The sequence below is a fragment of the Myotis yumanensis genome, unplaced genomic scaffold (genome assembly GCF_028538775.1).
Source record: "Myotis yumanensis isolate MYYU_CA2020_CCGP unplaced genomic scaffold, mMyoYum1.0.hap1 SCAF_3, whole genome shotgun sequence".
Taxonomy (NCBI): domain Eukaryota; kingdom Metazoa; phylum Chordata; class Mammalia; order Chiroptera; family Vespertilionidae; genus Myotis; species Myotis yumanensis.
This window is the reverse complement of record NW_027223754.1, coordinates 148,474,928-148,502,235: the sequence shown is the minus strand read 5'-3', so window position 1 is coordinate 148,502,235 and position 27,308 is coordinate 148,474,928. Positions and strand designations below refer to the sequence as shown.

Sequence of the window (27,308 nt, the reverse complement as noted above, 5' to 3'; positions counted from 1 at the left end):
AAATGACAACAGCCAACACAACAATGGCCATCTGGTATGAATGCCCTGTCTCGAATCATAAATATATAGGTCAGATAATAGAGTTGTATCTTATTGATCACGTTGCATAATAAGGTTGCATCTGATTGGTTAATTCTTTTTTTTTTTTAATCCCAACCTGCGGATATGTTTGTTAATTTGAGAGAGAGAAACATCAATTGGTTACCTCTCATACGTGCCCCAACCAGGGATGGAATCCACAACCTAGGTGTGTGCCTTGACCAGGAATCAAACCTGAAGCCTTTTTTGGTGTACAGGATGATGCTCCAGCCAACTGGGCCACACAGCTAGGACTGATTGGTTAATACTTGGTATCAGAAATCCTTATATTCAAGTATAGGCACCTGATTTTTTTTAAAAATATTTTTATTTCAGAGAGGAAGAGAGAGAGAGAGAGAAACATCAATAATGAGACAGAATCATTGATTGGCTGCCTCTTGCACGCCCCACACTGGGAATCAAGCCTGCAACCCGGGCATGTGCCCTGACCGGGAATAGAATGGTGACCTCCTGGTTCCTAGGTCAACACTCAACCACTGAGCCACACTGGCCAGGCTAGGCACCTGATTTTTGACTTTTTAAAAAGTCACTTTGGAGCAAAAATAGTAATAACTTTTTTTTTTTTTGGTAAATCAATCAAAATTATACTCTTTTTTTTGTCAGATGGGCAAAAACTGTAACTTTGGTGTGCTGCAGAATTGGTTTATGTGTTTTGTGAAATGAAAAAGGTTGAAAATCGCTGCTTGTGAATGATGTTCCACATATATATTCCTGTCTATACTTTACAAATACATTATTTAGTGGTTTTCGTCCACGATATATCTGCCTTATGTTTGTTTTGCAGATGGATTATGGTATTTGGAAAGGGCATTTGGATGCCCTAACTGCTGACGTGAAGGAAAAAATGTATAATGTCCTGTTGTTTGTTGATGGAGGCTGGATGGTAGATGTTAGAGAGGTAAGCTGTGTGTATTGTTTGTAGCTAAAAGCAAAAAACAAGTTTGTTTTTTTAAATATATTTTTATTGATTTCAGAGAGGGAGAGAGAGATAGAAACATGAATGATAGAATCCTTGATTGGCTACCTCCTGGATTGAGCCTGCAAGCCGGGCATGTGCTCTGACCTGCAGTGGAATCATGATCTCCTGGTTCAGAGGTTACATTCAACCATTGAGCCATGCTGGTTGGGCAGAAGTTTTTTATTTTGTTTTTTAAGTTTTGTTTTTTTTTTCAGAATAGGAGCATCTATACTTCTTATATAACCTTTATTCTTATAACTGAACATCCCATAATTTAAACCTAAACTAAAAATACAAGCTAGAGAATGGAAATATTTGACTTTTGGGTAAACTATTTCTTCAGATTTAATATCTTCACTCAGGGGAAGAGAGAAACTTTGATTTGTTGTTCCACTTATTTATGCATTCATTGGTTGATTCTTGTATATGTCCTGACCAGGGATTGAACCCAAAACTTGGCATATCAGGGCAATGCTTTAACCCCGTAGTTGGCAAACTGCGGCTCACAAGCCACATGCGGCTCTTTGGCCCCTTTAGTGTGGCTCTTCCTAAGCCTTAGGAGTACCCTAATTAAGTTAATAACAATGTACCTACCTATATAGTTTAAGTTTAAAAAATTTGGCTCTCAAAAGAAATTTCAGTTGTTGTACTGTTGATATTTGGCTCCGTTGACTAATGAGTTTGCCGACCACTGCTCTAACTAACTGAGCCACCTGGCCAGGGCCTGGACCAAAATTTTTAATTATACATGTATCCAACTCAGTTTAGGGATACAAAGATAAGTCTTAGTAGTATGAGTAACCCTATATAATAAAAGGCTAATATGCAAATCGACCGAACAACGGAACGACTGGTTGCTATGACATGCACTGACCACCAGGGGACAGATACTCAATGCAGTAGCTGCCCCCTGGTGGTCAGTGAGCTCCCACAGGGGGAGTGCCGCTCAGCCAGAAGCCGGGCTCATGGCTGGCGAGCGCAGCGGTGGTGGCGGGAGCCTCTCCCTTCGCCTCCGCAGCTGTCGGACATCCCCCAAGGGCTCCTGGACTGCTTGGTTCTACACCCAGAGTTTCTAGTTTAATTAGTCTAAGGTAGGGCTGGGTTTTTGTTTTGTTTTGTTAACTGCCTAGAGAGCTTTAATGTGTGGGCTGGGTTGAGAATAAGTTACAAAAGTACTAAATGCCATGAGAAACACACAAATTGAGTATTCTGTAAATTCCGGAAATAAAAAGGTTACTTCTGCCTGGAAGGTATCTGGACAGGATGCTTGAAAGGTAGTCATTCTTAACAATTTTATGACTACTTAATGTCTGTCTGTAGGATGCTGAAGAAGACCATGAAAGAACACATCAGATGGTTCTACTGAGAAAGCTTTGTCTGCCAATGTTGTGTTTTCTGCTTCACACCATATTGCACAATACGGGTCAATATCAGGAATGCCTGCAGTTAGCCGATATGGTATCCTCTGAGCGCCACAAACTGTATCTGGTAAGTTCTAGAGCATCTGCGCTTCTAAATTTTAGTGATTTGGTCAGCTATACTTAGATTTTCTTAAATAGTCTCATTTTAATGATTGTGCCCGTTTTTGTTTTTGTTTTTTCGTTTTGTTTTGTTTTTTCAAAATATGTATACATTCCTAAGCAGTTAGAGGTATATAGACTGGCTCAGAGAAACAGCTTTGAAATTCCTAACTATGCTAATGTACTGGCCTCTGGCTACATAAATATTAAAAAGGAATGTCTTCTTGTATTAAGCTAATCAGGTTGATTAGTTGACTATAAGTTCCTACTCTTCTTTGTTCTCATTCTTAACATTTTTCTCTTTTTTAAAAATCAGGTATTTTCTAAGGAAGAACTAAGGAAATTGCTACAGAAGTTAAGAGAATCCTCTTTGATGCTTCTAGACCAGGGACTTGACCCATTAGGATATGAAATTCAGTCATAACTCATCTACTCTGTATAATCTTACTAATTTCCATGGTAAATGGAGTTTTTTGTAAAATATACATATTTGTAATTACTGGGGCTTTTCTTTTGCATTATCATGGGGAGAAATGTTTTTAAAAAGTAGACATTTGAATTTTGTACTTTTCAGAATATTATGGTGACACTGAAATTTTAGTGTATTATATCAGTATTTCCCTGTGTTTATTAATAAAATTATGTAAAAATTAAAATCTTTTCTTACAAATTCCAGGATTGTTTCTGTTATATAATAAGTAATTAAAATTCCATTCCATTTTTTTCCTATGATCATAAGTACTCTGATATCTTAAAATTATGAGGAGGATGGAAAGTAGATTTAAGCCAGGTGTGTAATTTCTCATCATAAAATTTAGTATTTCTTTAAATAGTACAGCTAAGAAGATGAATATAGGAAGAATGTTTTCTAAAATAATATTAAGCTATTGTTTTCTTTATTTTGAAGACATTTCCAGTTTAGTAACTCTCAGCAAGCCTGCCACTGAAATGGCGCATGTACAGACTTGGTGTGGGACCCAGCACACAGTAAATTGAATGACTTGAGGAATGCAAAATGAGTGAAATCTAATTCAGCCTTTTAGGAGGGGAAATACGATCAATATACATTGTAAATGCCATTAGGAAATACAGCCAATCTGAGCAGGAAGAAACTATTTCCAGCTAAAAGGTCCCCGAGGAAGTAGCGTTTGGGCTGGGATCTGAGTTAATGCACTCAATTTGCAAAAGCAAAGTTAAAGCACAAGAAGGGTGAGGCACTATAGAGTAGGAAAGCGGTATGAGCAAGACCGAGAAATAGTAGCACTGTATGTTATGAATCGGCAAATATGCCACATTGACTACAGTGTAGGATTTATAAATGAGAAGAAAGGGAGAGACAATGTGAGTCTAATAGGAAACATGGTCTAGGTTAATAACTACCCAAACTGGCTAATCATCTGAATCTCCTGAGGAATTGTTAAATATGTATTTATAGGTGCCAGCTCTAGAGACATTGGGCTCGGGAAGCCTGGAATGGGATCATAGAATTTGTATTTTTTAAATGAAGCTATGGGTGATTTCTAAATAGCTAAGTTTGAGTCATTCTGGCTTACATCAGAAATGGGTATTGGTACTCCTCCTGAACCTAAAGCAGATAGCAGTGTACTGTTGATCATAATAGAGACATGGACTCTGCCTCATTTTCTAGCTAAAGTGATCCAAAGATGAAATATTTACTTATCAAAACCTTTTAATTTTTATATCTTACTATGTATCCATTTTTAAATGTGATAGAGCCATATGAACTGATAAACAAGAGTAAATCTAACAAAACATGTATAGGATTTGTATGTTGAAAACTACAAAATACTGATGAAGGAAACCAAAGAAGAGTAAAATAAACGGAGAGACACACCATGTTCATTAACTAGAAGACTCAACATGGTAAAGATATCCCTTCTCAAATTGATATACAGGTTTAACATAATTCCCATCAAAATTCCAGCCAGAAAATAGATTGCATTTTAGTTGGGATAATTCAATTAATATTAATTTTCTTAGGTATGATAATGGTATTGTGTCTAGGTAGGAGAGATGCATGCTGAAATATTTATAAATGAAAGGTCATGAAGTCTACACTTTAATTTTAAATGGTTTAGGCTTTAAAATAAAAGTCTACAAAGATAAAGCAAATACAGCCAAATGCTTACTAGTGAATCTACAGAAAGGGCACAAGAATGTTTATTATACTAGTCTCAACTTTTCTATAGATTTAAATTTTTTCAAAATGAAAAATTTGGGTGGAGTTTGAGAAATTGTGACAGAACAACAGAATATCTATATGGAAAATAAACTTGACCCCCGCTTTATACCATATACTGTCATTAGGAGAATGACTAAACAAATTGTGGAATCTATAATAAAAGAATAATATGCAAATCAACCAAACAGCAGAACAACCGTCCGGACGACCTTCCTGATGAAGCCAGGGCTGCGAGGCCGAGGAAGCCAGAGCTCCAAAGGCCTACTCTTGCATGAATTTTGTGCATCGGGCCGCTAGTATTTATATAAAACAGTACTACTACTTTGGCCGGTGTGGCTCACTTGGTTAAGCATTGTCCCATACACTAAAGACTCTCAGGTTCAATTCCTAATCAGGGCACACACCCAGGTTGTGGTTTCAATCCCTGTCGGAGTGCATAGCAACTTCTCAATGTTTCTCACATCCACGTCTCTGTGTGTGTGTGTCCCTCCCTCCCTCCCTCTCTCCCTCTCCCTTCCTCTCTGTAGAATCAATGAAAAACATATCCTCGGGTGAAGATTGAAAACACACACACACAAAAATAGTACTGCTTAGCAATATAAAAAGGAAAGAATTGATCTACTCAACAAAAGAACTTAGACACAAAAAGAGTACATACTATGATCTATTTATATGAAGTTCTAGAACTGGTGAAAAAATTAGAACAGTGGCTTCCTCTTGGGTGTGGGCAGGAATTTAGGGAGTTTTGTGTGGTGACGGAAATGTTCTATAGCTTAATGAGTGTGGATTACATTGGTGCATCCATTTGTCAAAAATTGTACAATTCGTCCTGCTGGTGTGGCTCAGCGGTTGAGCTTGGACCCAGGAACTGAGAGGTCACACTTTTATTCCCAGTCAGGGCATATGCCTGGGTTGTGGGCTCGATTCCCAGTAAGGGGTGTGCAGGAGGCAGCCGATCGATGATATTCTCTCTCATGGATATTTCTATCCCTCTCCCTCTCTCTCTAAAAATCAATAAAAAACATTTTAACAGTTGTACAGTTTAAGAGTTATATACCTTTTAAAAACTGAATGGAAAGGTAGAGAGTATACATGAAACAAGAATGGCAGTTGGTGAAACCAAGTGATAGGTACAAGTGGGCTTACCATACTGTTTTAACTTTGCACAAGTTTGCATTTTTCCATAACAAAAAGGAAGAAAATGGGTTAGGGAGCCAGAGAAATTTGGGTTTGAACCTTATCCTCATCCCATTTTAGCCGCAAGAAAACATCCATGAACCTCTATTTTCAACATGTAAAAATGAGAGTAAGATAATCACATTTCAGGTTGATAAGGGTTACGGCTCCTGTGCTTTGCTGAAGGAAATAAAGCCACTTACCAACTAAATCAGCCTGGAGAGGTAAAAGTCTGAAACTGGGAAATTGGATGAATGTCAAAGATGGCATCAGTCTAAGGGAGGCCTTGAATGACAGTATTGTAACCCTAACCCAACAGGCAGTTGGAATCTGCTAGATATTTTTAACTTTTTTAAATGATGTCAAGTTATGTATATTGTTAATAGTTAACTTAGAAACATAATACAATTGCACTAAGGACAGAACAAATAAGTGGACTTTAAAAATTATTATTTTTAGCCCGATGACACGAGGAACTTCCCTGGGAAACAACACACTGGTTCTTATAAACTAGCTTTTATTAGGGGAGTGAAAAGGGCATGGAACTCGTTGAATGTGTAAAATGGGTTAACTGGATATTTTAAACTATGAGCTCATAGTTTAACTATTTTCAAAATACAGTATAAGAAATAGAGGAATGATAAAAATATAATTTATCATCCATGCTAAGATTATCAGTCCAAATCTATAATCACAAGGAGACAACAAAGATAGGCTAATTAAAGCCTAGGCTTTTAATTGGAAAACAGGTGAGGGTAAAGATGATAAATCCTTGATCAGGTAGAGATCTGCAGGTCCAAACTGGAAGGGAGGATGGCAATATAAGTATACAATGGAAAGGCACATAACACAGTATGATAGAGTTTGCTGGCTTGATAGGGAAAAAAAAGCATATCAGAAAGACCATGTTAAGAAAGCTAGACTTTAGACTTTGCCTAATTAACTTCACTCATTCTCAAATGTTAGTTTGAATAATTTCTTGGCCACCTTTGCCTCCCCAAGTTTAGATCAAATTCTCTTATACATTCATAGGACCATATTTTGTTCACAACATTCATTCATTACGGTTTATAATTGTTGAGTACCAGGTTTCTCTCACTAAGTTCTATAAGAAAGGGTCTGGATTGGTTTTACTCTCCATTATCTCCAAGTGCCAAATACAGTGCTTGGCACCAAGCAGGTGCTCAAAATCTGAATAATTCTTAAAATTCAATCAGACTTAGGAATTAAGGACAATGATTATATTACATTGTCCAGAGGACTGTGGGCAAAGCTGTTCTTGGGGGGGAGGAGGGGGACTCACAGCTTTAAATCCTTTAAACAAACTGAACATTCTATTCAAGAGATTGGGAAGTTGGGGGTGGGGGGGAGTTGGACTGAAAAAAGTAATGACTTGAAACAAAATCAGTAGAAGTAATCTTTGAAAAGACCCATCAAATAGATCACTGGCAAGGCTAATCAAGGGACAGAGAAACCCCAAATGCATAATGTTTAGAATAAGTAAAGTGATATAACAACAGATTAAATAAATTTAAAATATGATAGAATATTATCTACAACTCTAACCAAGTATATTAAAACACTTAAGTAAAATGGATACTTTTCTAGAATAATAAAAGAACAAACAAAAAGAAAATCTGCATTGTTTACGAACCATGAAGAATATATGAAGTTTCATCATACTGACTATTCTGTACATTTGGAGGACTAAAATTGCTCAGCACCTGTCTCATACATAAAGCTGACCAACCGTGTGCACAGCCCATTCCATCAGCTTGAGAGCAGCAGTCTAGCAAGTCGAGTCAACTGACACACAGAAAATACCAAACATCAAAAGAAACTCAGATGGGCCCCGCAGGGTCCAGGTTAGGCAATCAAGGGGGAACACAGAATGGAGAAAGCAGCTTTGCACACCAAGAGCCCAGTGCGCCTGCGCAGGGTAGCGGCTGCTCGGCTCCCAGCTGGGGGCGGAATCGCCGGCGCCCCGAGTCACGTGGCAAGGGGCGGGGCGCGCGGGACGTGCCGCCGCGTCGTCGCGGGCTCAATGGGCGGTGGCAGAGCATGTGTACTCTGCTGTTGCTCGCCTGGGACCCTCTAGCCGGCCAGAAGCTGAAGCCAGCGGCTGCGGGAACACGGCCGCGGAGGAAGAGGCCAAGGACAGCCGGAGGCAGGCCGGACGTCCCTCTCGGAGGCTGAAGGGCTCCGGCTTCGTGGGGGTCATGGCATCGCTGGCGGAGAGAATGAGGGGCAATGGGCGCATCGCCGCCGGGCTCCTGCTCAACCTGCTGGTGTCCATCTGCATCGTGTTCCTCAACAAATGGATCTATGTGCACCACGGCTTCCCCAACATGAGCCTGACCCTGGTGCACTTTGTGGTCACCTGGCTGGGCTTGTACCTCTGCCAGAAGCTGAACATCTTTGCCCCCAAGAGTCTGCCGCCTTCCAAGCTCCTCCTCCTGGCCCTCAGCTTCTGTGGCTTCGTGGTCTTCACCAACCTTTCTCTGCAGAACAACACCATCGGCACCTATCAGCTGGCCAAGGCCATGACCACGCCGGTGATCATAGTGATCCAGACCCTCTGCTACAAGAAAACCTTTTCCACCAGAATACAGCTCACGCTGGTGAGTAGCTTCAGCTTCGCAAGGCGCTCCTCTAGCATCCCACCTCCTGGACTGTCTTTTTCACCGGGAATTTTGAATGTTTAACCTTGGGCCACGCGTTTTTTCATCATCTTGAAATCCAACCCGTGTCATCTGTGAGCATGTCAGTTTAAGGCTTACTTGGGGGAGATGGAAAAAAGCCATCTTGACACTCCATTGGGCTCTTAGCCTACAAGTGTGCTTGTGCGTTTTAATAACTACTGTTTGTTGGATATCCTTAAATGCTGTGATCGGTAAGAAAAGAAAGCTGCATTGGGTGGTGCAATTCAGTCCATTAGATATCTGCAAAATCTCAAACCGAAAACAGCCCACCTCCCCCAGAGGAGCCAAACCATGTATGATAAACGTTAAAGGTTTAAGATAAAATATGGCTCAGACTATGTCAGCGGCGACATTCTGCAGTGATTTCTGCATCTATAAATAGAAGGAAATGGACTAAAATAATCTTAGCTCTTAATAATTTACAATATTTAAGATCCAAATGCTATTGTTACATGTTTATGTTTATATGTTGTTTAGGCACTAATTTGAGGGTTCTTTTCCTCCTATGTCCCTGCATATGGTATTCATTTCTTGCAAAGTGCAATGCATTAACTCATTACTTTACCCAAAATTTTAAATAGAATTAAATGTGAACACAATGAGAACTATCATATTTAACTTTAAGGAAACAGGATTAACAGTCAATGTTTTCAAATAGAAAAGAAAAATGTATAGAGGTTCATTGTTTCCTAGTGATTTTTTTTTAAATTAACTTTGTAAGACACCATGAAAGGAATACTCTTGAACTTAATCTGAACAACATTTACCTCTTTTTCTTTACAGATTCCTATAACTTTAGGTGTAATCCTAAATTCTTATTACGATGTGAAGTTTAATTTCCTTGGAATGGTGTTTGCTGCTCTTGGTGTTTTAGTTACATCCCTTTATCAAGTGGTTGGTAATTTTTTTTCTTTATGTGCCTTTTTAGCAGATTTCATAATTGAAGCTGTATCCCAAGGTTTATAAAATACAGTATAGAGACAATAGACTGTTAGGAAGAAAGCATCATTGCATAACTTGTCTGACTCAAGGTGAAGAGAAGAAAGGAGACAGAGAAACTTGGGTGTATGATGCTCACCAAATACCCACCTACCTGTTTGTAAGTGTATAATACCCATGCTTAACAGTTTGAGTTTGGGGTGGTGTTGCATATTCTGGGAATTCTTCACAAAATGAGTAATAAGACTTTTTGCTTGAGGACTGAGTTCATGGGTTACATGTATCATTTACTCTTAAATTATAACATTATGAAAGGAGTGAGTACACTTTCAAAAATTTGAATGGGGAAGGAAAATTACAGATTTATAAATCTTTGCCTCAAAAAATATGCTACTGTTACAACTTGTATATTGGCTTCGAATAATTTATATCAATATTTTATAGCAATGGGTATTTCACTTCTTGTACTAGCACAGTGTCTTGCCTATATAGCAGGCATTCATTAAAAATTTGCTCATGGATCCACTTACTTCATTACCATAAAATCTGAACAAGTATATTTTTTGTTTTTTATATCGGGCGGGGAAGTAATTTGGTGTAGGGTACAGTGAAACAGTATTTTCTCTATACTGGAAACCTTGGACTGAAAATTCTGGGTGTGCCTGCATGGGGAAATTAGAGTCAAAATGTGTAACCAATTTTACTTTTCTTGCAAACATTTACTAGTTATGAACTAAGGCATTCTTACTGAGTGTTAGAAGTTTAATGATACAGCCTTAGCATCTTAAACTTTATAATACTGATCATTTCAGAAACATTGTTATGTAAACATTCTGGGGTTGAATACATATTTTAGTGGCAGAGAAGCAATATGAAAAAGACACCAGTGGTATGAAAGGATGAGCACCCACTCAGTCTTGTCACTTGGCTCCCAGAAATTATCTTTTACTGCAGAGAGTAACCAGAGGAAGCTCAGCTTTGTGCTTTAAGAACATTATACTGGGTGTACTGCAGTGAGTTTAAATTTTGTTTTAGATAAAGTAAGTGAGCATTCTTTTCTGCTAAATGAACTTTTTTTTTTTTTGCCCAGTATGGATTAAATATTTATTAAATATGGCAAGAAATTTTGTTGAACATTAGACTTTCTTGTATTCACTATATATAATTTAAATTCAGAGCACTCACTGTTCATGCCAATATGAACATTTTTGTCCACACAAGTCCCAACATGTTATAGATTAGAATCAAAGAATTCGATATCTCAGGTGGATATTTGAAATGAGAGTGACTAAGGAATGATTGTAGACTAACAAATGGGCAGAGTTCTTCATTATTAGTAAGTGGTAAAAGTACTGTTACAAAATAGGTATATTTCTCCAAAATTCATTTTAAAGAAAGTTGCATTTTCCCATTGTATCCAGGTATAATTTCTCAGTTATTTCTGCTGGGGCATTAAAAGGAGTTAAAAGATGAGTGGTCAGCTTTGTAGAAATACTGTTGTGGAAAGACTGTTGATTCATTCAGCAGACATTTCTTCTGCTTTATGCTTAGCCTTGAGGATACAAAGATGAAAAGCAGCTATAATCCAGTATTGTAGAAACACATTTAGACAGCTGATCACAAGTAGGATAGCTCAGGGTATGAGGAAAGTTCTGAGGTACACCAGGGAGGAAGTGGCAGTTCTACCCCAGAAGGTGGTGGGTTAAGTCTTCATAGAAACGTGAACAATTTGCATTGAAGAACAGACGAATTTGCTTAGCAAATAAATGTAGCAGAGGTCTTTCTTTGCAGTGATGGAGCATTCTTGGAGAACTTGATTTGTTTGGTGAGACTGTTGTGGAAGGACAAGGCGTAGGGGTGGGTGGGACCAGATGGCAGACTCTTAGCTGTCATGAGAAGGAAGTGTGCTCTTCACCCTGCAGGCAGCAGGAAAGGAGTGTGGATAGGAGAGTCACTTGATCATTCCCTGTGTTTTAGAAAATTAACTCATGGTAATGAAGAATGAATAAGAGAGGGAAGGAAGGGTAACCATTCGGAAGCTCTCCATGGTTCAAGGAGAAGACAGGAGGGTGCTGATGAAGCACAGTGGTAGTGGAATAGGTCAGGGAAAACACTCCAGAAACCTTTTAAAGAAAGAATGAGTGGGACCTGACTGAATGTGAGAGCAAGGAAAGCAAGGAGTCTGATCCTTGGAGGAGATTATATCAATTATTGGAGCAACGCAAGAGGAATTAATTTGGGGGAGGAAGAAATGAGCTTGATTTTAAACAAGTCCTGATTCAAGCATGTCAAACTCGGAACAGGCGGGCCGCATGCCTCGTTTAAATAAATGTGGCTAGAAAGGTGTGTGAGGTCTTTCAATTCACTTTAAAAAGCCCCGTTGATGGTAAAAGGAATTTTCCTCTTTAAATATACAAGGCATGTGGCCCACCAGCTGCGAGTTTGACATGCTTTCAGGTGAGGATGACTCATAAACTGTTGAAGATGTGAGCTTAAGGATGCTCAAGGGAAGAAGTCAGAGCTATAGATGTCAGCAGATAGTAATAGAAATCAGTTAGGGAGTTAAAAGAGGAAGGCCAGACACCAACCTTAAAAACAGTAAGTGAAGGAAGGGGTGAGGAAGGAAGCAGTGCAAACCAGAGGTCAGGTTCTTCCAAGAGAAATTTTCAGATTCTGCAGAGAGCTCCAGCAGGAGGAGATTGGAAGGGAGTTCTTTGGATGGAGCTACTGGAGGTGATGGTGCCCTTTGAGGGAGCAGTTGCATTAGAGGGGTGGTGGGCAGAAGCCAGGCTGCGCTGCAAGAAGAGGAAGTAGAGGCCCTGACTCTCCAGGCGGGTCTGTGTCAGAGATACCCAGCTGCCTGGCGAGGCTGCCAGAGGGACAGGGGTACACTCTGCCTTCGTTTTTGCTCACCGCGGTGCCCCAAGGATCCAGCAGCAGAAGAATCAATTCTTTGTCCTTCATGGTCACAGAAGACTGTGAGTTAAGGCTGGCAGGAGTATGTGTCAGATTTCCTGCTCTTTTATTTTTGTGTTGGTGGATTTCTATAGACTTAGAGTATATGTAATGGGATACCCAGACCGACAGGAAAAAGAATTATGTAGGAGCAGTTATTCAAAGGCCTGGCTGTTTTTGCCAGATCTTATTCAAACCGCCCCATCAAGCTTTCTTTAAGCAGTTATAATTGTGAAGCATTTAGAGGACTGGTGGGATTTGGCTTTGAGGTGCTGATTCTGCTGAATGACATAGTTGTTTAGGGTTTGTGATCATCTCATTTCTCGACGTGTATTAGTGGGAGATTACCCACAGAAAAGTCATCCATAAAGAGGAATTGAAAGACCTCAGTCCTTTTACCATTGATGGGGCTTTTTAAAGTGAATTGAAAGACCTCACACACCTTTCTAGCCACATACATTGGCAGCCACCTGGGGTAACTGAGGTTCCTGTCTGTCTCTAATTGGTCTGCCCTTTCCCCCAGTTTTTTTGTGGGGGCGCATTTTAGAAAGAAATGAAGTCGTACACTGCATCTGTATTCCTACTAATGACCAAAATTTCCATTCCTGACATATTTTCCTGAGATCTCTTATGCTTGTGGGCTCATGTATGCATGGATATCCCTGCATACTAGAATCAGGAGGGAAGAGAGGATCTTTTTCTTCTTCTTTATAATTCAGAAGAAAATACATGATCAAAAGAAAGAAAAAAAAACTAAAATGAAAAAAAAAAAAGAAAATACATGATCAGACACTGAATTAATAAAGCTCTTCTCATCCACGATGCTTTAAGAACATTTGTATATGTTATTGATCTTTGAAATTTTGTAGAATAATCAGGCATTTCCTCTTCCCCCAGCCCTGTGCCCCACATTTCCATCTTTGTGGCTAGAGTTGCATCTTTGCTTTATAGTGAGTAATACTATTTTTTTTCTGCCTAACTGGTTTTATCTCCTAATTTTCAGTGGGTAGGAGCCAAACAGCATGAATTGCAAGTTAACTCAATGCAGCTGCTGTACTACCAGGCTCCAATGTCATCGGGCATGTTGCTGGTTGCAGTGCCCTTCTTTGAGCCACTGTTTGGAGAAGGAGGACTCTTCAGCCCCTGGTCAGTTTCTGCTTTGGTGAGTTCTAATTGTTTTTTTGTGTCTAAGAAACAAAATAATAAAAATCCCTCCATTACTAATGCAATTTTAATGTTCAGAGCAGTGTTTCAGATCCATCCTCATATTTAATATTCATCATTATCCTTTCAGGGAAACAAAGTAAGGATTATTTTTTTAAAAATATATTTTATTGATTTTTTACAGAGAGGAAGGGAGAGGGATAGAGAGTTAGAAACATCGATGAGAGAGAAACATCGACCAGCTGCCTCCTGCACACCTCCTACTGGGGATGTGCCCGCAACCAAGGTACATGCCCTTGACCGGAATCAAACCTGTGACCTTTCAGTCTGCAGGCTGACGCTCTATCCACTGAGCCAAACTGGTTTGGTGTAAGGATTATTTTTTAGATGAAGAAACTGAGGCATGAAGATTAAGGGACTTGCTTAGGGTCAGACAGATAGTGACAAAACCAGGCCTAAAATTTAGGTCTGCTAATGCCTGATTACTGTTCTGACCACTCAAAGCTATAGCCCACAAATAATTCGGGCACCTACTTCTATTTTACTTTTTTACAGTGAAAATATAGGCTTATTGATTTTGTTTTTATCTTCTTTCTTCTTAAAGAAGTCCATTAACATTTCTTTCTCTTTTTTTAAAATATATTTTATTGCCGAAACCGGTTTGGCTCAGTGGATAGAGCGTCGGCCTATGGACTGAAGGGTCCCGGGTTCGATTCCGGTCAAGGGCATGTACCTTGGTTGTGAGCACGTCCCCAGTGGGGAATGTGCAGGAGGCAGCTGATCGATGTTTCTCTCTCATCGATGTTTCTGACTCTCTATCTCTCTCCCTTCCTCTCTGTAAAAAATCAATAAAATATATTTAAAAAATATATATATATATATATATTATTGATTTTTTACAGAGAGGAAGGGAGAGGGATAGAGAGTTAGAAACATCGATGAGAGAGAAACATTGATCAGCTGCCTCTTGCACACCCCCTACTGGGGATGTGCCCGCAACCAAGGTACATGCCCTTGACAGGAATTGAACCTGGGACTCTTCAGTCCACAGGCCGACGTTCCATCCACTGAGCCAAACCTGTTAGGGCAACATTTCTTATAATGTTGGTTTAGTGGTAATGAACTTCTTTAGCTTTTTCTTACCTGGAAAGCTCTTTATTTCTCCTTTAATTTTAACTGATAGCCTTGTGGGGTAGAGTAGTCTTGGTTGTAGGCCCTTGCTTTTCATCACTTTGAATATTTTGTGCCATTTCCTACTGGCCTGAAATGTTTCTGTTGAGAAATCAGCTGACAGTCTTAGGGGAGCTCCCTTATAGTTAACTTTCACTTGCTGCTTGGATTTGTTTGATAATATAAATAGTACATGGTCATTGTATAGATTTTGAACATACATAAAAGTATAAAGAAAGTGAAGGTCCTCTAAAACCAAGATAATCACCTTTATCAGTTTTGTGATTATTTCATCTATCTATTTTTCAGATACATAGACACACACGTATGTGTGTTTGTATGTGTGGATATATAATTTTATATGCATGGATCCTTACCATATATGCTTTTTTTTTTCATAATGGATTCCTTTTCCCCATGCACACTTCCACATATTATTATCCCATTCCTGTCCCTTGAAGTAAAACATGTCAACTTTTAGTATTTGTTGTTTCATATTTTTCTCCTTGGTATACATACCTATATATCAACATATACAAAGCACACATGTATTTATACATAAATAAACGTTTGTTTGCTTACAAAAATGGCATCATATCACATGATTTTCTGTATCTAACTTTTCTCATGTAATATCTCATGAAAGTATCTTTTTTTAAAGTAACTCTTTTTTAAATATATATATATTTTATTGATATCAGAGAGGAAGGGAGAGAGAGAGATAAAAACATCAATGATGAGAGAGAATCATTGATCGGCTGCCTCCTGCACACCCTCTCCTGGGGATCGAGCCCACAACCCAGGCATGTGCCCTTGACCAGAATTGAACCTGGGACCCTTCAGTTCACAGGCCGATGCTCTATCCACTGAGCCAAACCGGCTAGGGTGAACTGGTACTTTTTTTTAATGAAATAGAATCCTAAGAGTAGAATTGCCAGATCAAAGGGATAGTACTTTGGTGATATTTTAAGTTAGAAAGTATAATCCCCCACTTAGGGAAGGAACGTCTGCTTCCTGTGTAACCTTTGGAACACAGTCAATAGGAATGTCTTTTTTTGTTAGTGGTGTTAACTTATCAAACTTTCATAACCCTCAGTCTATTTTAGGCTCTGTTCTAAGCACTTTGCAAATATTAACTTGCTTATAACAATTTTACTGTGTGGATCTATGCTATTTTCTCCCTATATTGACTGATGAGGAAACAGAGACAGAGAGTTAAGTAACTGACTTGAGATCCTACAGCTAGTAAGCAGAGCTAGAATTTGAATCTATGCTTTCTGGCTCCAAAGTCCATATTCTTAACCAGTCCACTGTGCTGCCTGTAAGCAGATTGATAGTTGTTTTAAATTCACATGCTTTGACATAAATCCCCTTCTTTATTTGTCTAAAATTTTACGTATGTCTCCTTTTTCCCTCTTGACACCCCTCCCTCCCCCTGCCAGCCATTCCCACCCCGGGCAAGCCCCCACCAACACAAACCCTTTTTTCCAAAGTAGAAATTGCTGTCCCCTCTGTCAGATATTTCCTGTTAATCTTACAAAAGTTCTAAACATCTTAGTGATCTGGTCTTCAAACCATTGCAGCGTAGACATCTTAACACTCCGGTGTGGGGTGAATTTCCCGCCAAAATATAAGATGGCGCGGGCAATTATTTAGGTTTCCCGCGCAAAATCAGGGATTTTTATGATACCTATTACCCCAATGGGTATGAAACGGTTCGCATACGCAGGTAGGTATCTTTGTGAACGGCAAACAAACAAATATTTGGTAATATGCAGTTACAATCGGCCCGAGTTTACACGTTTCCCGCACTCCACCGCAAATCTATATGAACCGAGTTAAGACGGCTCCCGCGGAGTACGCGCAATTCACGCGAGCTGACTTAACTCGTTTCCCCCACTCCAAGTGTTAAATTAGAAAGGGAGAGGTTTTTTGCCATAGGTCCTCTGACAGATTTGAAAGAAGAGAGCAGCAGAAAAACCATAAGGCAAGTCAAAGAAACTTAGTGCACAGCAGTCCAAGGCCATTTAAGTAAGGGAAAGTCACCTTCCTTCTTTAATGTCCCTAGAGGGCATCATTGCCTCAAAGTAGAGCTTATAATTGTATTTTTAATGCTAAGTCATCAAGACTAAGTATGTGACATGCTGTGAACTCAGTAAAATTAACAATGATATATTTCTAGAAACAGTTTTTAAAATCTTCAAGGAGTTGCCCTAACCAGTTTGGCTCAGAGGACAGAGCATCGGCCCTCGGACTGAAAGGTCCAGAGTTCGATTCTGGTCAAGGGCATGTATCTTGGTTGCGAGTTCGATCCCCAGTAGGAGGCGTACAGGAGGCAGCTGATGGATGTTTCTCTCTCATCAATGTTTTAACTTTCTATTCCTCTCCCTTTCTCTCTGTAAAAGTCAATAATATATATATTTTTAAAAATATTTAAGGAGCAAGTTTCTCTTAATTGAAAATTTATGACCAGTGTCACCCCAATCAATTTAATAAAAAAAATAAGATAAAGAAAGAAAACGTAATGGGCCTCACTTTTATTAAACAAATGACAGATTACTCTTTTTACCTAAGTAAGACACAAATCCAACTCCACTAGGCCTCTTATGACTGTGCTGATCTGAAACTGAAAAAACCCACATGAGACAGAAAGAATCTTCAAATATGACTTATTCATCTCTTTGGAATGTAAACTACTTACTAATTCAAATCATAACTAATATTTTATCTAAACTCTCTTATTTTAGAAATAAAAAAAATGACTTTATAACTTTTAAAATAAAAGTGTGAGATAGGTTTGAACAGAATGCTGTATACGTATACAGTGGTTCCGCCCACTTTGTTCCCCAGTCCTCAGCCAAGTTGTCTTACTCACTCTGCTATGTATGTACCTTTTGTTTTCATGCCCCCGTGCTTTGACCCATACTGTTCCCTCTGCTTGAAACCCCGCCCCCTCTTTTTTCTTTAATGGACACATACATTTGAAATCCAAAGACTTTTCTCATTATCCCAGCCCAAAATGGTGTGTCCTGCCTAGAGATTCATATAGAATCTATGTTGTCTGTTTGCCTATAAGTGAGGTAGCTCATATTCTTTTATTGCCTGAGCCAGAAATCTTGCATTGCACTCTCACTTTCATGTGGCTAAGAGGTAGCATAAGAAAGTGGGTTAAGAGCAAGGTCTCCATTACCAGAATGCTGGGTTTAAATCTCAGCCCGCCACTTCCTGGCTGTGTGGTCTCAGGCAGATTACTTCACCTCACTGTGTCCTGTTTTCTCGTCTATAAAAGGGATAATATTTTACTACCTCATGGGGTTTGTGAGGATTAAATGAAGTAATATATGTAAAACATTTAGGACAATTCTTGGCACATAATAATGACTATGTAAGTGTAAGCTATGATTACCATGACTTTGTGTCCTTAAGTGTTTTCTAAGCTCTTTGAGGACAAGAACATACTGTCTTCCTCACAAGCCGTGGCCTCGTTTTGTAGATATCCAATGAATACATATTGATTTAATTTAAATAAGAACAAATATGAGCAATTCAATAGAAGAAAGATCTGGAAGAAAAATGCTAAAGTATTAACAGTGGTTGATGGTTGGGATTATAAGAATTATTTTATGTGTATCTTTATTTTCTGAGTTTTCTATGCTAAACATGTATTACTTTCATAATAATAAATTTTTTTTAAAAGTTATTTTTCTTCAGATGGATAAGAAAATGAACTTGGATATTCACATTCAGAGGCAGGATATTATTGGAGAACTTGAGGCCCCGTGTATGAAATTCATGCACAGGGAGGGGGGTCCCTCAGCCTGGCCTGCACTCTCTCCAATCCGGGATCCCTCTCAAAATCCAGAACCACTGGCTCCTAACCGCTCACCTACCTGTCTGCCTCATGCCCCTAACTGCTCCCCTGCTGGCCTGATGGCCCTGACTGCTTTCTCCTGCCAGCCTGATCCCCCTAACTCCTCTCCCCTCCTGGCCTGATCCCACTAACTGCCTAACTGCTCTCCCCTGTTGGCCTGGTCCCCCTATCTGCTCTCCCCTCCTGGCCTGATTGCCCTAACAGCCTAACTGCTCTCCCCTCCTGGCCTGATCCCCCTAACTGCCTATCTGCTCTCCTCTCCTGGCCTGATCCCCTTAATTGCCTGTCCATTCTCCCTTCCTCTCCTCGCCCTTTGGACCCGAGGCACAGGTGTGCTGAGAGCTCTCCGCCTCGGCCCACCTCCCCCCATTGGTCCTTACATGACAGCATCCCGGACAATTTACACATTCCTCTATTATTAGTATAGATTTTCCTTTCAGTTTTTTTAGACAAAATTACATTTCTGAATATTATTTATTCTATTCTTTTACCTTCAATTCTTGTTGTCTTTCAAATTGATTCTTTAAAAAAAAAAAAAAACCAACCAAAAGAATAGTTTATTGATTTTTAGAGAGAGGGAGAGGAAGATAGAGAGAAACATTAATGTGAGAGCACAACATCGATGATCAGCTGCCTCCTGCATACCCCCTACTGAGGATCTAGCCCCAAATCTAAGTTTGTGCCCTTGAACAGGAAACAAACCGGCAGCCTCCTAGTGTAAGGGACAACGCCCAACCGATTGAGCCACATTGGCCAGGGTTTAAATTGATTCTTTTTAAAAATTTTGTTCCTAATGGTTGATATTTGAGTTTTTAGAAATGCTTAATGAAATGTATTTTCACTTGAAGATTATAATGATTGAAGCTGCATTAATGATTCTTTTGCTTTGTTTGTAGCTTATGGTGCTTCTATCTGGAGTAATAGCTTTCATGGTGAACTTATCAATTTATTGGATCATTGGAAACACTTCACCAGTCACGTATCCTTTTTCTAATGACTTAAAAATGCATAGTCTTTTATATTTTTCTAAAACACCATCACATTAACTTCCTTGAGTCTGACCATTACTATTGCATGGCCTAATTTGAGTAGAGTGAGTTATTTTTAATCATTAATCATCTCATTCCACACTAAAGTCTGTAGAAACTTAAAGAAATGCGAACTGGGAAAATGCATTAGCTTTCTGTATCATGAACATTCTTTCATTTTCTCATGTCATAGATGACCATTTCCCTTATCAAAATTAACATAGAAAACCATTTCTTGCACAGTGGGGTTAAATAAATGTTTGTGGGTTGAATAATGGGATGGATGCTTGGGTCTTCAGTCAAGTCTCAGTTATCTATAGTAATAAAGTAGAGGTGTGGTTATCCACATAACAAAATATAACCAGGCCTCTGAAATTGGCATGTGACCTCTGAATTCTAGCATATGTTTTTGTACGTATGTGGATATGGGTGTGCCTGTTTTTCTCAGTATTTAAGAAATGAAGTCATACCCTGAAGGTCTGAATCAAACTCAACTACCAGTTCTTAACATTCTGCTTGTCATTCTGTTTCTTTTCTCATTTCACTTTGCTCCACTCTTAGGCAAATGCAAAGAATGGACTTCTTTACATCAGAGAGGTAGTTTAGCAATGTTATGTCATAGTGGACTGATTTATATAAGTGAGTGAACACTGATGTCATCAAAGTAAAAAAGCATCCTACTTGCCAACTATCAATAAATAACAGCAATAATAATCATTTTTTTTAAAAGAACAACACTTAATAAATGTTTATTTTGTGCCAGGTACTTTTCCAATCACCGTGGGTATGTTAGGCATTTAGTTCTCACAGCAGCTCTGTGAGGTAAATTCTATTACTTTATTTTGCAGAGGAGGAAGTTGAGGTGCAGAGAGTGTCAATAACTTGAGGTCGTGTAGCTGAGAAGTGCTGCATCTAGATTTCAAACCATGCAGTCTGGTCCCCAAACTCCTGCACCATGCTGCCACGTCAAGGCATCCAAGTGTGTGCCCTTAATAAGAACATTTATGCATTCAACAAACATTTATTGAACACCCACTGTAAACTGTTCATTGACTTTCTGTTTACATATTGAATATCTACTATATGTCAGGCACTGGAGATGTAATGACATAGACAAAAATCTTTGCTCTCATGGGCTTAAATAGACTATCAACAAAACACAAAAAGAAAATATACAGATTTGTGTTAGATAGTGTTAAGTGCCAGGGAGAAAAAATAAAGCAGGGATGAGGATACGGAATGTTGCGGACAGAGTGAAATTTTAGGAGAAGTCAGGAAGGCCTCTGTAAGAAGGGGACTTTTGAGTAAAGACCTGAAGGGAAAGAGGTTACTAGGCAGATCAGGATGAATAACATTTTAGGCGAGGAACAAAGGAGCATTGGGTGAGGAGCCCAAAGGAGCAACAAGGGGGCCCTTGTGGTCGGAGCAGGAAGCGCAGAGAGAGGTGTGTAGTAGGACTGAGAGGTGAGGAGCCAGGTGGGGCAGAGCTCTTCCAGAAGGACCATCCCTCTGAGTGAGAAGGGAAGCTGCTGGAGTTTTGAGCAGAGAAATGACATGATTTTACTTATGTTCTAATAAGGTCACTCTGGTCCACCGTGTCAAGAATAGAGTAAAGCAGGGTTTCCCAAATCAGTGCTATTGGCCTTTTTGACCAGACAACTCTTTGTTGCAGGGGCCGTCCTGTGCATCGTAGAATGTTTGGCAGGGTCCCTGGCCTCTGTAGATGCCAGTAGCACTCCCTGTCCCCAGTTATGTATCAGACCTTGTCTAGGTGGCAGAGTCCACCCCTCACTATATCCACTGCTACCATTGAACCAAACCACTGGACTGCACGAAGCAGGGCAGGAAAGGAAATTGTCGAGGCCATTGCAATATTCTAATTTAGAAGTAACAGTGGTTTGGTTCCAGGGTGGTAGCAGTGGATACAGTGAGACGTTATTGGATTCTGGATATTTCTTAAAATATTTTTATTGATTTTTCTTAGAAAGAGAGGAAAGGAGAGGGAGAGGGAGAAACATTGACGTGAGAGCAGAATATCAATCGGCTGCCTCCTGCACACGCCCTACCAGGGATCGAGCCCTCAACCGTGGCATGTGCCCTGACTGGGAATTGAACCAGTGACCTTTCAGTGCATGGGAAGACGCCCAACCAACTGAGCCACACTGGCCAGGGCTGGATATATTTAAGTAGAACCAACAGGTTTTTCTGACAAATTGGATGTGGAGAATATGAGGGAAAACAAGGTGGACTCCTTTGGTTTTGTCCTGAGCACATGGTGGGATGGAGTTACCATCAGCGGGGATGGGACAGCCCTGAGGTTTGGGGGTGGGGAGGAACAGCGCATGCTCAGTTTTGGGTGAACAAGTCTGGAAGCTCAGGGTCTTAGCTGGGGAGAGTCCAGAGAGAGCCAGTGGTTTAAAGTGGTGAGACTGGTTGAGAAGGCCAAGCAAACAGTAGAAGAAAAGACGCCCAAAGATGGAATCCTGCGCCATTCAGTGTTTCGAGCTCAGAGGGATGAGAGGAGCCAGGTGGAAGAGACAGGGAAGGCGCGACCGAGGTGGAAAGGAAGGAGAGTGCTGCAGAAACCAAGTGAGGAGGGATGCCACCGACAGGTCAGGTGCGAGCAAGACTGGTAATCCATGGAGGGGGTTCACAAGGCGGAGGTCCTGACAGTTTTGAGAAGAGCTTTCAGGGTGCCGAAGTGAAAGTTAACGAGTGGGAAATTGGAGAGAGGAATTGTAAATACCAAGTATAGCTGCTCCTCTTTTTATTGACAAAAGGATTCACTGAAGAATTTTTTTAACTTAGCCTTCCCTCATGTATAAATATCTTTAACACATCATAATCTACTTAAAAGAGGCTGGGGGATAAAGGAATGCCAACGTGGTGGCGGCAGTGCACTTGAAGATAGGTCCTCATTGGAAATAAGCATAGTTCTCATGTTCTCATGACAATCCTTGGAAGATCCTGTCTCTGAGGAAGTCACCTCTGTTGGGTCAGGCAAGCTCAGGTAACCCTGTGACACGCCAGCGCTTTCCTGCCGAGAGGAACTTCCAGGCTGCTCCGTCGGCCCCAGAACAGAGCAAAGAGCCTAGGCTTTGAGGTCAGGCAGATCAGGTGTGCACGCCGGCTCTGCCCCTACCTGTGGGCCTGAGCAAGGTGTGAGAGCTCTCGGACCTCCCTCTCCTCACTTATGAAATGGGGGAAGTAATATCTACGAAATGATGTGTCAGGCACCACCTGACAAGTGTATATTATGCATAAATACTGCTGCCGATAACTATTACTATAGCTAACACATAGGGTGCTTAGTGCCTGGCATGTCATTGGGGCTCAGTATTGCTTCCTTCCCCTCCCCCCACACCCTCCTGAATAAGCATACGGTGAGCTTGCCTTGAGGCAGCTCTCTGGTGCCTTACACATCGCATCTCACCTCACTTGCCAAGGGAAGTTATTATTAGAAATGGCACTTCGAAACAGTCATAAATTGCTGAACAAAACGTCTTCCCTCTACCTTGCTCGGAATTCCTTTCCTAACCTTCTGTTTTAGCCCCTTTTCTCTCTTCGGAGAGGTGAGCAGGAATAGCTGACGCAGTCTCCTGTCACTGGCTCATTGCTGAAACCTACCTGTGGAACTAGGCTTGACCCAGCACTTCACTGAAGCTCCTGTTGTTCTTTAGACGAGGGGCAGGGTGGACAGCTAGCTGTTCCGGCTGTGTGTCAGGCAGTTCTTTCCTGCCACAGGAAGCCCTTGCCCGTGTGTGTGTATGTATGTGTGTGTGTGGGTGTGTGTGTGTGTGTGTGAGAGAGAGAATATAGCACCTAGCCTGTTACTCCTTTTCATCCTTATCCAAAAACCTCAGCTACAACATGTTTGGACACTTCAAGTTCTGCATCACTTTATTTGGAGGCTATGTTTTATTTAAGGATCCGCTGTCAGTTAATCAGTGTCTTGGCATGTTATGTACATTATTTGGCATTCTCGCCTATACCCACTTTAAACTCAATGAACAGGAAGGAAGTAAGAGTAAATTGGTACAACGTCCTTAATTGTTTTTTTGTGGAGAAAAGAAAATCACCCCAAGAAGACTAAAAAAATGTTAAGCATGCAAGTTGCTTTCAAAGAAGAAAAAAAATTACATTGCAGAATTCAATGAATGGTAGTTTACAAGAAGTAACACAAAGGGAAATTTTATATGACTTTTTCAGTTAGAGTACCTTTATTTTTAAGAACTTAATTCACGCCTCTTTTCAAAGGTCATGATTGTATGAAGTATGTAGGTTTGGTTATAACAAATGAAGTATATGAATTTAAAGTTCTGTAACAGCGACAAAGGACTTCATATCACTAAACCACAGATGTGTCCTGGGAGTTAAGTGTTCATACTCTTCCAAAGAAGGACTCAAGAACTTCTCTGCTTGCTTGTGGGTGGTCCCCAGTGTGAGCTCTCTTATCATTTTGGCCAGCATTCAAGTCAGAATTTAAACCTAGCATTTCTGTTTTAGTTGGTTTAGTATAACTTCCTGCTTAATTCATTTGTAGAAATCCTATCTAATAAAGAGGAAATATGCTAATTGACCCTCACACCATTGCAAAGATGGCGGCGTCCACAGCCAATAAGGAGGGAATATGCTAATTGACTGCCACACCCTCAAAGATGGCAGCGCCCAGTTCCCTCAGCCCCCCAGCCGCCCAGGGCCACCCGAGGCTCAGGTAACCAGGGCCAGCTGAGGCTTGCGCTGCCGGCAGTGGCAGCAGCAGAGGTGTGATGGGGGTGTCACCTTCCCCTGATCACCGGGTTGCCTCCTGCCCCTGAGGGCTCCCGGACTGTGAGAGGGGACTGCCGGGCTGAGGGATACCCCCCCCTCCGCCCCAGTACATGAATTTTCATGCACCGGGCTTCTAGTGAAATATAATTTATAGAAAACAAAGTGTAGGACAGAAAACCATAAAACAAAATCCAATTCCAATAGTACTGTTTTTCCAGTGGAAAATTGATGTAAAAAGTTATACATTATCCAAAAAACCCCCTACAGTTTCTATAGGTATTCTCTTGTTTTCAAGCTCTCAGAGAACTCTACAAAGGGTTTGTGAAGTTAAAAAACAAAATAGCTCCATGTTCAAATGGCCCAAAGAAAAGACTATAGATGGAATTGGACAGGTTTCTTATTATCTTGGTAACTGTTCTCCTGGCCTCTTTGAGCCTTTCATGTTGGCAATTTCTTTTTTTTTTCTTCTTCTCCTTTTTAAATCCTCACCCAAGGATATGTTTTTCATTGATTTGAGAGAGAGAGAGAGAGAGAGAGAGAGAGAGAGAGAGAGAGAGAGAGAACATTGATGTACAAGAGAAACATCAATTGGTTGCCTCCCATATGTGCCCCAGGGACTGAACCTACAACCCAGGTATGTACCCTGACCAGGAATGGAACCCACAACCTTCCGCTGTACAGGATGATGCTCCAGCCAACTGAGCTCATGATAGTAATTTCTTAATACCACCCCTCTGCTGTTACTTCCTACTGCCCCAGTCACCCCAGCCCCCATTTGAGGCATTAGTGGGGCTTCCTTTGCCTTGAGTATCTGGAGTGGACTGTCCAGCCTTAAGGTGGCTGAGGAAAATTCTTACACAAAGGTCATGGCAAATGCTATCCAAACACGAAGCAAAAACTTGGTGAAAATGTTAGGAAATATTTGAAAGAGAAGTAGAAAAATGATCAATGTTTAGTTCTATGAGTTTTTAAAGGAATCAATTTTTAATTTTAATTTTTTTTCTTAAATGTTATTGATATTTAAAGAGAGGAAGGGAGAGAGAGAGAAACAACACTGGGACAGAGAAACATTGATCAATGCCTTTCAAACACACCCTGACCAGGGATCGAACCCAGAACCTGGATATGTGCCCTGACCAGGAATCGAACTGCCACTTTTTGGTGCACAGGACAACGTTTAACCAACTGAGCCACACCAGCCAGGACAGGAATAATTTTTTTTTAAATTAGGCTATAGGGGAAATAAAAAAGTCCCACCCTAGGAGATACATAGTGCCATATATTTAATTGCAAAATTTATTTCTGCCTTCCAACTTCTTGACATTAGAACATTAAAAGCAATTGTTGTTAACCTCTCACAATGAGTTGACTGAGACAGATAAACCCTCTTGTAATAAATAATTCTTTTTCTAAATATTATTTTTAAACTTTAAATGAGAAAGCAACTCTTAAGAGGACAAAGCCATGTGGGTTTTTTAGGATTTTTTTTTCCTGACTTGTTTGAAATGAAAGCCTCAAGGAAAATCTATTTTGACAGAATTTCAGTGTTATCAGTCAATCTGTTGTATGATTAGTATGTGTGATTTTTCTGCTTGTGTTTTAAATAATCTTTGGTTCTCAGTTTCTGAAAATGTATCTTACTGTGCTAAGAAGTACAGAACAATTTGTCTTAGCAGATGAGCCTCAGGCATTGTTTGTCAACTGCGGTTCTCTGTGTACATAATTATTTCCCCAAAGCTGGGGAAAAGTATGTCAGCACAGTGAGGATCATGTGGTGTCTGTGCACTAGCAGCTGAGTTAACCTGTGCCATGTACACATTCTCCTTAACTGTAAATACAAGTTGGGGGGGGGGGGGTTATAGTAAATGTTGGGGAAGGGTTATAATGAATGACTGATGTCAGTAGGAATGCAGTGAGAAAGTTGGAGGGGTACATATATGTAAGTGAATAAAATGTGTACTCCTGGACCTAGAGGCTGGTGAACAGATTTGACCCTGAAGACGGTCTTCCCATTGACAAGGAAGGAAATTCCCAGGGAAAATGTTCCAGATGACCAGGACCAGCCTAGAGGCACACTGGAAGCTTGGTGCTGTAGAGGACGCCGCCATCCTGTTACAGATATAACTGCACTTGTTTTTTATCCTATGTTACATGACTGGACTTTCAGTGTTTACCTGTAAAATAAAGAGAACCTGATGTTTTCACTTTCGTGTTGTGTATTAGAACCCGTGGAAGAATGATAGCATCGCACACTGTGTATGTACGGTGGGAACGCTGGCCTGTCCAGCTCCCAAATATGCGGAATCTAATGAAGCGAAATCCTATTGTCCCTTTTAAAATAACCCAAAGGAGGAATCTCTCTCTAAAATGAACCAAGCTTTCTCCTGTTTCATCTTTAAAAATACTTTTTACACTTTGCTATATTTATTTACTTATTTAAATATATTTTTATTGACCTCAGAGAGGAAGGGAGAGGGAAAGAGATGTAGAAACATCAAGGATAAGAGAGAATCATTGATCGGCTGCCTCCTGCATGCCCCCTACTGGGGATCAAGCCTGCAACCTGGGCATATGCCCTGTCTGGGAATTAAACCCTGACCTGGGAATTAAACCCTGACCTGGTTCAACTACTGAGCCACACTGGCCAGGCTCATTAGATATCTTTTTTTTTTTTTAATTTATCTAAGAACAATAGCATTAATCAAGCACTTCACATTGGCTCTGTCAGTCAATAGTTGAGTGAGTGAATATGC

At 40.3% G+C, this 27,308-nt stretch overlaps 2 protein-coding genes across 3 annotated transcripts in view; both read left to right on the top strand.

Moving 5' to 3' along the window:
• Positions 1 to 3,304, top strand: part of NUP107 (nucleoporin 107) — a 47,714-nt gene extending 44,410 nt beyond the window's left edge. The window contains exons 26-28 of the mRNA XM_070409771.1: positions 884 to 997; positions 2,378 to 2,545; positions 2,894 to 3,304. Coding sequence (XP_070265872.1) covers positions 884 to 997; positions 2,378 to 2,545; positions 2,894 to 3,001 — 390 coding nt within the window. The 3' untranslated portion in view covers positions 3,002 to 3,304. The remainder of the gene's footprint in view (positions 1 to 883; positions 998 to 2,377; positions 2,546 to 2,893) is intronic.
• A 4,737-nt stretch (positions 3,305 to 8,041) lies between these two features.
• SLC35E3 (solute carrier family 35 member E3) lies at positions 8,042 to 26,759 on the top strand. 2 transcript variants are annotated; one of them, XM_070409768.1, is made up of 5 exons: positions 8,042 to 8,577; positions 9,442 to 9,552; positions 13,556 to 13,714; positions 19,654 to 19,736; positions 23,649 to 26,759. In XM_070409768.1, exons 1-5 carry the CDS (start codon positions 8,176 to 8,178, stop codon positions 23,833 to 23,835), a joined length of 942 nt encoding a protein of 313 aa, XP_070265869.1. In that variant the 5' UTR covers positions 8,042 to 8,175; the 3' UTR covers positions 23,836 to 26,759. The 2 variants fall into 2 exon arrangements, with proteins under 2 accessions (XP_070265869.1, XP_070265870.1); XM_070409769.1 differs by lacking the exon at positions 9,442 to 9,552.
• Positions 26,760 to 27,308: the final 549 nt, after the last annotated feature.

What these genes read in the sequence shown, in the direction of transcription:
- SLC35E3 (XM_070409768.1), top strand. Translation starts at nt 8,176, where the DNA reads ATGGCATCGCTGGCGGAGAGAATGAGGGGCAATGGGCGCATCGCCGCC. An exon ending in CCAGAATACAGCTCACGCTG is followed by an intron (nt 8,578 to 9,441) that starts GTGAGTAGCTTC and finishes TTTTCTTTACAG; the next exon opens with ATTCCTATAACTTTAGGTGT. An exon ending in GGAAACACTTCACCAGTCAC is followed by an intron (nt 19,737 to 23,648) that starts GTATCCTTTTTC and finishes CAAAAACCTCAG; the next exon opens with CTACAACATGTTTGGACACT.